The 14,023-nt window shown below is 37.2% G+C and overlaps 1 protein-coding gene across 1 annotated transcript in view; it reads left to right on the top strand.

The window, feature by feature from the left end:
- LOC136858610 (uncharacterized) overlaps positions 1-13,467 on the top strand; it is a 48,562-nt gene extending 35,095 nt beyond the window's left edge. The window contains exons 7-9 of the mRNA XM_068225725.1: positions 4,098-4,239; positions 10,027-10,232; positions 13,220-13,467. Coding sequence (XP_068081826.1) covers positions 4,098-4,239; positions 10,027-10,232; positions 13,220-13,368 — 497 coding nt within the window. The 3' untranslated portion in view covers positions 13,369-13,467. The remainder of the gene's footprint in view (positions 1-4,097; positions 4,240-10,026; positions 10,233-13,219) is intronic.
- The last annotated feature ends 556 nt before the right edge of the window (positions 13,468-14,023 follow it).

Genomic DNA, 14,023 nt, shown 5'->3' with positions numbered 1-14,023 from the left:
ATTTGCCTAGTGTGAAAATGGGAAACCACCAAAACCATCTTCAGGACTGCCAATAATAGAGGTCGAAACCACTATCTCCCGAATGCAAGCTCACAGCTGTACGACCCTAACCGTACGACCAACTCTCTCGGTCGTCGTTAATGAGTTAGATTTTATAATTGCAGCAGTAATGCCATCTAGCAGAAGACAGACCACATCTCAACTAAAAACAATAGCCAGTCAGTGCAATGTTATTTTTAATTTTTAGGGGATTAGGATATTGTAGACTATCACAATTTGTTTTCATTCGGCACAGCGATATTTGGGTAGCCTATTTTATGCCTAGGCTTTCAAAATCAATCAATCAATCAATCAATCAATCAATCAATCAATCAATCAATCAATCAATCAATCAATCAATCAATCAATCAATCAATCAATCAATCAATCAATCAATCAATCAATCAATCAATCAATCAATCGAAGATGTTAGGCCCCTTTAAACAACAAGCTTCTTCATCATCATCATCATCATCATCATCATCATCATCATCATCATCATCATCATCATCATCATCATCATCTTCTTTTCTTAAGTGACTTCAAATAACTTGGAGATGCACTGAGCATTTCTCTTGATGAATAATTTCATTCCCTAATTCCTCCTCCTGTAAATGTATATTTGCCCCAACAACATACTAATCATTTCATTTGTAAACTAGACCTACACCAGAGTTAAATAATAACCTATAAAATAGAAATAATGTTCTCAAAGCAAGAACAATTTTACAAACAGTATGCTAATGACCTTTAAGAAGTAGAATTTAGAAGAATATGTACAATATCATAAGTTTTGACTAAGGGTAAAAAGTACCGTACCCAATTAAAAATACAAGACTTTGAGTACAACGTACTAAGTATTGGTATAACATAAAATGATTTCATTTTCTAGAATGGTAAAGATGAAATGGGTATATGAAATTATTGTGGTGCTCCATTTGGACATCAAATACATTACAACATAAAAACTACTGTTCACAAGAAAAGACTCCGCAAATGCTTATAGGCTCGGTGGTATTGTTAGGATATCAAATGTACGACAAAACAAACACCAGCAAGTACAGACTGCAATGAAACAGTTACCACCAGGTGGCAGGAGTGAGGGAAGAATTAACATCGCCAGGCACTGGATAAAAGCACACCAAGAACATTTTAAATTTAGAATGTATTTTCAAAGTTATCTTTTCCTTTCCTTTGGTATTTTTTTCAAAGTAACAACAGTCTTACAAAGAGTAGGCTAGTAAGCTTTAAAACGTAGAATTTAGAAGGATATTTACAATATCAAAAGCTTTGACCAGGGTGAAAAAGTATCCAATTAAAAACACAAGACTTTGATAGTTTTCACCGGAACAAGTATATTTTGTTGAAGAGAGAGACAACGAATGAACTTCCCCTTTAAAGGGAATGTCAAACCTTAGTTTATTTAAAACAGATTAAGAAGCTAGAGCTTCCAAAACAAAGTTATCAAGAGGTGAATTGAACCCTCACTTTTAAGTAATGACACGACAGATGTGTCTCGAACCTTGGACCACAATTTTCAGTTTTCAGCGGCCAAATAGGCCAAGAATAGACATCATATTCCCAAATTTACATTTAAGAGTTCATATCAGAACACCTCTTCTTATACTGAAAAGCTAATCAGCTTTAACACTCGCTACCCTTACTCAATAGGGGAGCTACACACTAATTGCGGTTCAAAAGATTCAGAAATACAGGAGCCGAAGCTCATACTAGATGGCCAAGGAAAAGATGAAAAAAAATGAAAACGATGCTGAACACCTAAAGCAATCCCGTGACATGACTTGTTATAAAATCTAGTAGGGCAGAATGCCCGGTGACACAGAGTATAAGCCATACTACGTGGTGACTAAGACCAGAAAGAAGTTAAAGCCCGAAACACAAAATAGAAAATTAGAGTTAGAAACTTAGTCAGCAAAAAGCAAAGCAATGTCCTTAAATTTACATAGTTCTCATAAGGGGTTTACACCATGTCCATAGACAGCCTAGAAACCTACATGATGTGAAAAAACAGAAAATAAGGAAAACCTACATTAAAATTAAGGTAATCGCAGCATGCCCTAACAGTTATTCTAGAGGGAAACGCTGGTATCTTCCCTTCACCACACTTGCATAAATTCACATGTTAGTTCAAAGTTCTCTCTACCTTTACCACTGTCGCCCCAGCTTCGTCGTCGTCTCCTTGGAGGGGAGCCTCCCTTACGTCGCACACTCAAAGGTCAAGATAGATACACACTGTATTTATAGGGATGAGCTGGGTGTCGATAAGCTGATGATAACATAAACAGTCTGTAGGCAGATTGGTTAATAATGACATAAGCAGAGAGTAGTGGTAATATTTTTTAGCTTTGGTGTTTGGCTGAGTTCTTATAACTTGAAAACTACTGGATATATTTCTACCAAATTTCATATTTAGAATCCACCTGTCCTTGGGTAGGTTTTAAGGCCAATATTGTTTCTAAATCCCTAAACTGACTGGGGGTTTATACAAAACCGAAACCGTGATTTTGCAAAATTTTGGAACACCAGGTTGTTGCAACTAATTTATAACTGCTACAACAACTTTTTCCTTTTGTTTTCTTCCGTGTGTTCCACAACGTGATCAGTGCGTTCAAATCTCATGGATGCCAAAATGCAGCTTTCTGAAGACGATGCTGGTGACTTTGTACTTGTACTTTGAAATCAATTTATGCCTTGAAACCATGACATACCCCTTTCCTTTTTTCTTCTCATCCTCAGTTATCGACAGTTTTCCTTGGGTGGGTGGATGACAAGTTGTTCCCGCTTCCCGTATCGTGATTGGTTGAAACTGACACGAACTGTAAAATGGATCAGTCAATATTCAATGCATGATCGATGAGGTTAATACTTTTTATGGCAGGAAGTGTAATGTCTGCTGCTTCTGAAAATGCATTAGTAAAATCATTTCAAATTTCTTTGATGTGTCCCTAAAATTTTAATCTTCATTTTCTAATCTCACTTTCAATATCTGTGTATTGTTTGATTTCCTCTTTGTTTCTGAGCCTGTCTTGTTTGCCTGTGAGTTTTGGATCTACAATGTTTTTATGATTTAGTGTTCTTCTCAATGTCTTCGAAATTGTATTATTATTATGGTCATTGTTGAGTGACCATCCTGAAGTAGTTATGGGCTCTTTCCTGAATGAATATATCATTAATATATCAATATAATTCAACCTAGATTATCCTACAGTCATGTATTTAGGATAATAGACATTTCATTCAAATCTACTTACGTAATAAGCAAATTATTATTATTATTATTATTATTATTATTATTATTATTATTATTATTATTATTATTTATGAATAATTCCATTTAGGACTAAGCAAAGTACTTACTTAGAAGCGTTTGTTTCCTTTTCTTTGTGTCCATGCCTATATTTTCATTCTCTTGCATAACTTAGGCTTCTTTTCTCTCTTTGGTCCAAGTTTTCCCCGTTTTGCCCTCTTGGTCAACTTGCCATTTGTGAACTTTTGGATCTGTATATAACCCTATTTTGGATATGTTCTTGTGTAATTCTTGCCAATTATGGACGTTTCTTATTTTGACGATTCATTCCATAGTCTGTTTTGACTTTATTCCTGTTTTCATAGCATTCGACTGCTTTATAAATCTATCAGGCTTCATTTCTTTGATGTGTCCCTAAAATTTTAATCTTCATTTTCTAATCTCACTTTCAATATCTGTGTATTGTTTGATTTCCTCTTTGTTTCTGAGCCTGTCTTGTTTGCCTGTGAGTTTTGGATCTACAATGTTTTTATGATTTAGTGTTCTTCTCAATGTCTTCGAAATTGTATTATTATTATTATTATTATTATTATTATTATTATTATTATTATTATTATTATTAGAATCAAATTTTCAAGCTCAGAGATGAGGTACCATTGTTAATGACTAAGGCTAGTTCCAGCTTAAGAAATCAGAGATGACTGTGTTCTTTCGTAACCTCTAGAGCCCTAGATTCTCATCCAATTCAACTTAGAGGCACAGCAATGAAGCAAGACATTTCTTGTTACAGCACCTGCTGGCTGCTTGCAATACTACACAGAGCGGACTGGAACCTATCAGAGCTTTAACTACAATGGAGGACAAGGGCCATACCTTGCAAATCTCGATTATGCCATCTGCTTCCGCAGATATCCCGATGTCTGTGGTATACAGTGAGTAGCCTTTTTTTTCTTTTTTATTAACAGATTTCAGTTATTTTCTTTACCTATGAAAATGATTCAAATGAATGTTTGCATTTTGGAAGAAACAAATGCCAGGTTTATAGGCTATACGTTCACATCTTTATAAAGAATCCACAAATACTACTTCGGGAGATTTGGTTTTCTCTTACTATATTCAGCAGTATAGGCCTTCATTCTATAAGTACCAATTTTAAGCCTATAAAATTAATGTAAATTGTACGTTTTTATTACCTAAGCCTAACAAGGCCTGCCCTGCATTCTGGTAGTATAGAGCCAGTCTCTTACCCGGAGACCCCAGGTTGTCGGCGAGGTCAAGGATTGTGCCTAGATCTGAAGGCAAATTCAAGGTCGACTTAGCCTATGTGAGAACATTTTTCTTTTTGCTTTGTGTTGCACTGACACAGATAGGTTTTAGGGCGACGATGGGACAGGAAAGGGCTAGGAGTGGGAAGAAATCGGCTATGGCCTTGATTAACATGCAGCCCCAACATGTGCCCGGTGTGAAAATGGGAAACCACGAAACAAGAACAATTGAGGAGCTATCTGACAACAAGAGAGTGGCCCTGCTCTAGGAAGCCAGAAATAATGTCGGAAAGGATTCTGCGCTCTGACCAGTTATAACCTCATAATCTACAGGTCTCTCGGTTGAGCAGCAGTTGCTTGCTAGGTCAGGGACCTTCAGGGCTGTAGCACCATGGCGATCGGTTTCTTTTTAAGCCTAATAAGAGCTACCTATTCTAGGTGGTAAAAGCGTGCTTGCTTCACCAAGAATCTTCTTCTTCTTCTTCCCAATTGTTCCCCAATTTCTTGGTGTCTGCATTTTGTGTGAATATGATACAGTTTTACGGCTAGATCCCAGCCTTTTACTGAGGAATGTAATCACTACTGTCTGTTTTTGTGGTGGTTAGTATTGTGATACTGTATGTTGTGTGTAAATGAAGAGACAGATCTGTACTGACAAACACAAACACCTAGTCCCTGAGCTAGGGAAATTAACCATTTGCAGTTAAAATCCCTGGTCTGACCGGGAATCAAACCCCAGGACACTGTGAACTGAAGGCCACTATGTTGACCATTCAGACAAGTTTGCTTGTTTCTAAATGATGTGGGTTTTATTCCACTTCAGGAAGTTGAATGAGTACTAAGTTAAATCCAGAAGAAAAGACACTCAGGCATAGAATTAGCTAGTCTATTTTTCAGGCTACAAGTACCAGTAGTGAAAGTTATTACCTTCCACTTCTCCTGGGATCTTAACAGCTTGTACAGAGATGTACTACTTACGAGTGTTAGGTCATAAGTCATGGCAACTAATTTTTATTGATGTTTTTGCATTAAGATGGGTTCTATCAGACAAATGAAAATATGTAGATAGTAGTTGGGAGCGTAAGGTGCTGTGGAATGTACAAATAATGCCGAGTAGGTTTACCAGATGAAACTGTCAGCCATAAAATCCTTGTGGTACATAATGTTTATTCTCAGAGTGTACAGTAAACCTTCAAAGTAGTCCCTTAGATTGTTCACAAAACATTGCCAATGATGCAAATGTCAGATACCAGTTACTTTACCATGTGTGAATTTTGCAATCTCGTCCTCTCATGTCCCAAACCAAATCCCATGCAATGCTTCTTTCACTTCAGAAATGAGATCAAAATCAAAGTCTTCAAAATTATCTTTCTTATTTGTATATCAATGTTTGAAGTGAGCAAATTGCTTTTCTTAAGGAAGGCTTCCCTTGCTTGTACTAGTCTGAATTTTACATACTCTTTACTTCTGCCATCATCAATCTACCCAAGTAACAAAATCCATCTACCAGCACTTCCTTCATTTCTGAATTTAATATTTCCTGTATCACATTATGTATGTTCATAAAATGTATTTTATGTAGATAATTATAACTGTTTACCTTCAAAAGAAATTAATCTACAAGAACTGGAATTAACGAGAAGAGAGACCACGTGTAAAGTGAGGATGGAGAGTTTATCATTGTCCTTTTGTATTTTTATGTTTGCCCTTGTCTCTCTTTTCTGCCACTCCCTCCATCCACACTCACCAATTACCACTAATCTGCTCTCAGGGCTGTCACCCATGGGGCAGATTCCCTCTCTTTCTCTTCTCTCTTCATCCATTCCCTTTTCCAGATTCTCTCTGGGTAGGGTAGTGTGCCAAAGCCCTCCACCTTACTTGATCTTTCCACCATTCCTCTTCTAGTACTTTATTGCTATCGACTCTTCTATTTGCAACACAGTCCACAACAGAGCTCCTCAATCTCATTCTAGGCCGTCCCCTAGGCCTCTTTCCAGTCTCTGTATCCCTGAATGCCTCTTGGGCATTCTCTCTCCTGGCATCCTCAGCTTTGCTAAATAAGTCTCTTCTTGAAGTTTAAACACTCTCACACTTCTCCTTATTTCCTCACATCATGTTCTATCTCGTCTTGTCTTTCCCTGTATGTTCCTCAAGAACCTCATTTCAGCTGCTTGTATCTTACTTTGGTTTCGCTTAGTCAATGTCCAGGCTGCTGAAGCATAGGTCAGTATAGGTTTATAATAGGATGAGTATAAAACCTTCTTGCACTTCATTGGCACATCTTTGTTCCATACAATGCCTCTCACACACTGGTAGAAACTTGCAGACTGCTGTATTCTTAAATCAATTTCTCCATCCAAATTACCATCTTGTGACATCACGCTGCCCAAATATTTAAAATTTGTCACTACTTCAAGAGGTTATTTCCTATTTTTATCACTTCCCTGGATTTTCTGTTACCTCTCGTCATGATCAAAGTCTTGCTTTTTGCAGCACTAATCTTCATTCCAAAATTGTTTATCTCCTCATTCCATAAACCAACTTGTGTCTGTACTTCCTCTTCAATATCTCCATAAACTACAATGTCATCAACAAAGAGCATAGACTTTGCTTGCTCGCCCATCATCTTCTCCTTGATATTATGTAGAATTTTATCCATGATGATAATTTTTTTTTTTTTGCTAGGGGCTTTATGTCGCACCGACACAGATAGGTCTTATGGCGACGATGGGATAGGAAAGGACAAGGAGTTGGAAGGAAGCGGCCGTGGCCTTAATTAAGGTACAGCCCCAGCATTTGCCTGGTGTGAAAATGGGAAACCACGGAAAACCATTTTCAGGGCTGCCGATAGTGGGATTCAAACCTACTATCTCCCGGATGCAAGCTCACAGCCGCGCGCCTCTACACGCACGGCCAACTCCATGATGATAATAAAGAGTAAGGGAGACAATACACTTCCCTGCCTTAAGCCTGTCTCAACTCTAAACCATTCAGTTTAACCCACTTTGCTTTTGCAATTTTGATACAATGCTATTACCATCTGCATTGTTTCATTCAAAATCTGTGCCTCCTTGGGACACTGTCTTATGCCTTTTCAATATTTAGAAACATTACTACCATGTCCTTTCCATATTCCCAATACCTTTCCATCATTTGATGCAATGTAAATATTGGGTCAAATGTGGACCTGCCTCTTCTGAATCCATACTGGTGTTCTGCCAATTTTCCCTCTACTGTGTCTCTTAATCATTTATCCAAGATTCTTTCAAGGATCTTAGCTGTATGAGGTATCAGTGTCACTCCTCTGCAATTTTCAAATTGCTTCCCGCCTCCTTTCTTGAAAATTGGTATAATGACCCCTTTCGTCCACTCTTTTGGAACATTTCTTTCTCTCCATATCACTCTGAAGAGGCTATACAACCACTGTAGACCAACTGCTCCTGCTGCTATAATCATTTCTATGGTGACCTTGTTAATTCCACCTGCCTTGCCTCGTTTCATTCTTTAGTGGCCCACTCAATCTCTGCCATGGACACCTCGTTTTCCTTATCTTCCATCTGCACTAAATCTGGTTCTTCGACTTCTCCTTGTACCGAGGTATTTTGCACATTGTAAAGCTGTCCAAAGTATGTTCCCCATCTCTGCAATATATCCTGCTTCTGTGTCATCACTTCCTCCTGTTCATTTTTAATGAAGTTAGCACCTTCACCTGGGTTTTTCTTCTTTTTAACCCACTGGAGTAAGATCTTTTTGCTTCCAGTTGTATCTTCTTGCAGTGAATTTTTATCAGCATTTCTTTTTCTCTTCTTGAACCACCTTGGAGCACTCCTTCTTGCAGTGCCTGTATTCTGTTTTGCATTCTGTTGTTCTGTTTCTCAGCCATCTTTTCCAAGCTTGTCTCTTCCTTTTAACTATATCTGTTACCCTGTCATTTCACAGGGCATTTCTTGATCTTCTTGATTTCAAAGAAGCTGAAATCTACCGAACATCTTCTTTGGTAAATTATTTCAGTCTCTAATTTCTCTTACTATAAACAAGCATTTACCCCAATTTGTCCTCTTGAATTTCAACTTTATCTTCAATTGATGATCTTTCCTACTTTTGAAAGCTTCATTCAAGCTTATTTCTTTACTAATGTCATTCAACACACATTCCAGCGACAGCTCAAAACATACCTCTTAGTTAAGTAGCTCATCTGCTTACTCTCAAGTCTGGCAAGCCCAAATATTGCAACATTTTTGTAACACCATGCCTGTAACTCTTGTTACATAACCACCCAGAATAAATGGTGGTGCTTTCATTGGGATCTGTTCTACTTCTTGAATCAAGTATTCATTGTGAGAGTACCATATACTGAAACCATACTCTAATTGGGGTCTTATCAGTGACTTACAGGCTTGCTCCTTTACATCCTTACTACAGCCCCTAAATACACGCATAACAATGTGCAGGGATTTGTAACCTTTATTTACACTCTTCTTTATATGATTACCTCCAATGAAGATCTTTCCTTATATTAATAACTAAATACTTACAGTGATTCCCATCGGGTACATTCAGCCTGTCAACACAGTACTGTAATTAAAACCAAGAGGACATTTCCTCTCAGTGAAACTTTCAACCATTAGAAGTGAATCCTCTCTTTAAAATCTGCACTGGGGCAGTGGAAAATATTTAGAATACTTAGACTTGTACAGTTATTATTTCACATTAATACTAAGTAATAATTCTCATATTTTATTTGTTCTGAATAATGAATGAAATTGTATTTCTGAAAGAAGAAAACAGATATCCCTACATCTGTATCCATTATTGCATAAATTTGATTCGGTACTTTGTGATGGTGCCTTTTGCCACTTTGTGATAGATGCAGTATTTTTACATCTGTCTCTTGGCACAGGTCAGAACAAAATAGCTTCCACTCATTTATGGCTGTGACAGTATGGAAGTTGCTGAGGTGTGGGTGGACTGTGTAATGATATTTAGAGTACGACTTGTACATTTAAGTGTTATGAGGTGTTACTCAAGGGGTCAGTCATCCTGCCCCAGTAAGGCAATGGCAAACCACCTTATTCTTCATCTTGCCTCATATGCCTTCTTTTAGTTCTGCCTTCCTTTTTTTTAAAATGCTTTCCCATAACCACTTAACCTCTGGAAGTGCTATTTGAGGATTCAACTAACATCTAGGCTGATAATAACCTAACAGACATTGTGATGAAGATGAAAAAGAGGGGGCCACCATCAGGGAGCCCAGAATTTGTGTGGGCAGCCCTGGGTAGAGCTCCCCTTTACTAAACACGTCAACCAAGGTCAAGCTACGCTTGTATTAGAGTTCAGTCACACATTTCACAGAAAACCTGCTTACTCAGTATAGTATATATAAATGACCATCATGTAATGTAGATGAACAGTATTGTTTCATGTTGATCTAACCATGTTTTGCTTTCCTTTCAGGCATACACCAACATTTTTCCAGCTGGATTTTGATAGCACCAGTACTACAATTGGAGACAGAGCTTGTGATCAGCAGTTTACAGTTGGTACCAACATCACAGCTATAAGTAATGACTACCTCTACATACCCAATGGTGTCACTCAAGCGCGTATTCTTCAGAGCAAGTTTTGTGACTCTCTCATTAGCTCCAACAATTATGTAAGATGTAAGTAAACCACTTTTAACAGTCCAGCAACTTAATTATTTCTAGCACTTGTACTCATTCTTCAAAAAGCATTTTGAATAGAATATATCTCACCAAGAATTTATGTGAAGTTCCGTGGCTCAATTCACAAATTAATTATGGCATGTTAAAGTTATATTTTTCTGTGGAAACATGTGGCAGTAATGCAAAGTACAATAAAGCAGAACCAAATCAAGACAGAATGAGAATGATTTCTGAATGCATAGCAGTAAAGTACAGATAGTTTCTTGTTCAAACTTGTGCGAAACTGGCTCTGTTTTTCAGTTGCATACAGCTGTCCCATGGGACTTGGACTAAAAATAAATATTTCGTAAATATCTCTGTTATTATCAATCAAATGATAAATATGTATATGGCATAAACAATCAGAAATTACTGTGCCTGTAACTCTTGTTACATAATATTTTTCACTAGACCTAATATTAAAGGAGATATTTAAGAATAACCGTTTTGATCTTTCCATAAACTCCAGGCAATGAACTTGAAGTTATAGTATATACCTGGTAACACACCATAAATAGTTAGATCATGAATACAGAGTTTGGTTGTCATATGTCCAGTGATTTTCCACTTTTAGGAAAACAAACAGGCAGATACAAAAGTAAAAATCTTCAGATGATCAGTATTACGTATGAAACTAATAATTATCAAGAAATTTTGCTGAAATAATAATTCTACAGACTTACAATTTTACAAGCACTTTGCTGTAATGTGGCCAGCATTTACCCAGCACTGAGTCATAGAGTGTTTTCACACAAGATTTCCTGTACTTTGTGAGGGTATTATGTGCGTACACACGCTCAGGTAATGAAAATGATATTGAAATAACACAATGAGCACTAAACACGTGAACACTTGACTAAACTGAACCGGGGCCGATGACCTTCGATATTAGGCCCCTTAAATCAACAAGCATCATCAAGCATCAGCACTAAACTGAACCTTACGCTGATAAAGCTCTCGACAGACTGCAAAGGCACCTACACACCGAGAAGCGCATTACGACAAAGTGCTTGGTGGGAGACAAGCTCGCAGCATTGGCAACCAAGCAAATGACAATCTCCTGCATAGATAAAAGAATATCCCTGTAAATCAGACTAATGGAGCCTACACCCTTTTTTGTTTGCATACCTGGTATATGACAATCTAGTCTGCTTCCCTACATATTTTATCTTATTTGTTTGAGATCTCTTTTCCTAATTTGCCATTCTAATGTTCCATCTACATAAATAACACAATAAGATCTTCTTCTTATTATTATTTTTCTTCTTCTATACCCTAGTGGTGTAGGCCAGTATTACATGCCTCGTGTTGGCAATCCTATATGGAGAAATTTATTCACATAGTGGTTGGTAGTGTGGTGCGTTGTGTCATGTCGTGTCGTGTCGTGTCGTGTCGTGTCGTGTCATGAATGTAAGAGTTGTGTACTGGGACACCACAGGATTGAGTAGCTCAGATGATACAGCACTGGCTCTCTGAACTTGGACTGGCAGGTTAAATTCTGGCTCCGTGCAATGGTCTTTAAAGGTGCTAAAAAATACCAGGCATGTGTTGGTAGACTTACTGATACGTAAAACTCCTATGGAATTAGATTCTGAAAACTGTAAAAATGTGACATAAACCCAATAATATTATCATTCTAACATTCTCCACTTGCAATTAGCTGTGTGGCCTCTTACCCAGCAGTCATTAAAAGCAGAGTTTAACCATCATCATCTTGATCTTCCTTAACTTGTCTTTACCCTCCATGACCAAGTCCTCTGAAGTGAGAGGATTGGATAAATAGAACATTACAAATGGCACACACTATTAAAATTCAGAAAAGAAATGTTGTTCACATTTCACTAGCCATGGATATTGTTTTCAGGGTTACAGAGATTTTAGAATTTGTTTGCTAACTTCATTGTTTTTATTTACTGACAAACACAGTTTAAGCCCATGTATCTGTGCATATACTTCTAAATAAAAACTGTTTTCAAGTTAACTTACCATTCGGCTATTGTTAGAGCCTTTTAAGATGAAAGGATAACAAATTAAGTTTCCCAGAATACTGGGAATTGTTTCCACAGTTCAGTCCTGATAGGTGAAATGAAAATATACTAGTTGTGGCTGCACAAGTAGAAAATTAATCTCAATCATATTGCACTATCATTGGGCAAAATACCCTTGGGGTGCCATATTATCTAGTGAAAGTACATTCTATTAACATTCAGAAAAGAAAAGAAAGAAATGCCACGGATATTGTTTTCAGGGTTACAGAGATTTTAGAATTTATTTGTTAATTTTATTTACTGACAAACACAGTTTAAGCTCTCAAGAAGATCAAGTACTTCTCAATGCCTTGTTGATGAGCCACATCTCATGACTTTCTCAAGGAGACTAAGGACTTCTTGAGCCTTACTGACAAGATGTGTCTCATGACACTCTCGAGAAGGTCGAGAACTTATCAATGCCTTGTTGATGAGGCACATCTCATGACATTCTCAAGGAGACAAAGAACTTCTTGAGCCTTACTGACAAGATGTGTCTCATGACACTCTCGAGAAGGACAAGAACTTCTCAAATGCTTTGTTGATGAGGCACATCTCATGACCTTCTCAAGGAGACAAAGAACTTTTTGACCCTTACTGAAGAGACATGTCTCATGATAATCTTGAGAAGATTAAGAACTCTCAATGCCTTGTTGAACTCTTGATGAGAGTAAGCATGATTCTGACATCACAGAAAACTTCTGAAAAATACTTCTAAACTTGGATTTCTTGTACACCCAAGTCTTCCTGAAAACTGCAGATTTCCTAATAATTTATAAGAGACATTACAAGTTTAAAAACTAATGAATTCTAAAATATTTATACCCCTCCCCATTATAATGGGTAGCCTATTGTTGTCATTTTTAATCCTTATAATTTGAAAATCTGTCTTGAATAATTTTCTGTTTCTTATTTCAGCCTATGCGCCTGGTCCCTTGTATGCATATTTTCACAGTGACAATGTACAGATAATCTCACGACTTGGCATCGAACGAGGATTCAGCATTGACTATCAACTACTCAGTAGTGGCTGTGATAATAATGTGTTTGCATTACTTAATCAATAAAGAGTGTAACACTTTTAAAGAACATGATGTATAATGATGGTGATACCTTGCTTGATTCTGTAAATGTCATCAACTTTATTAATAAACTTTAATTTATTATTCATAGTCCATTATTTTTCAATTCACTCATGAATGATAACATTTGCTTTAGGCCTACTATATTTGTTGACTCCATTATTCTGCAGTAGGATCAGCTTTCAGATAAAACAGTAGGCCTAATTCACCGCCAAAGTCAGTAGGATAGTATAATTCTGTGGCACTTAGGGTCAGTTGATGATGATGATGATGATGATGATGATAATGGTGATGATTGTTGTTTAAAGGGGCCTAATATCTAGGTCATCAGCTCCAGGGGCAGTTGGGTAGTGATCATGTTAGAAAGAGGATGAACCCTTCACTATGAGAAACACATATAAATTCATATACCTGTACCATACTAGAGGGTAAGCATCATACTATCAGTCAATCAATCACTACTGATCTGCATTTAGGGCAGTCGCCCAGGTGGCAGATTCAATATCTGTTGTTTTCCTAGCCTTTTCTTAAATTATTGCAAAGAAATTGGAAATTTATTGAACATCTCCCTTGGAAAGTTATTCCAATCCCTAACTCCCCTTCCTATAAATGAATATTTGCCCCAATTTGTCCTATTGAA

Source organism: Anabrus simplex, chromosome 1 (assembly GCF_040414725.1).
Source record: "Anabrus simplex isolate iqAnaSimp1 chromosome 1, ASM4041472v1, whole genome shotgun sequence".
NCBI classification, from domain to species: Eukaryota; Metazoa; Arthropoda; class Insecta; order Orthoptera; family Tettigoniidae; genus Anabrus; species Anabrus simplex.
The sequence above is the reverse complement of the archived record's forward strand: the minus strand, read 5'-3'. Positions and strand labels throughout refer to the sequence as shown.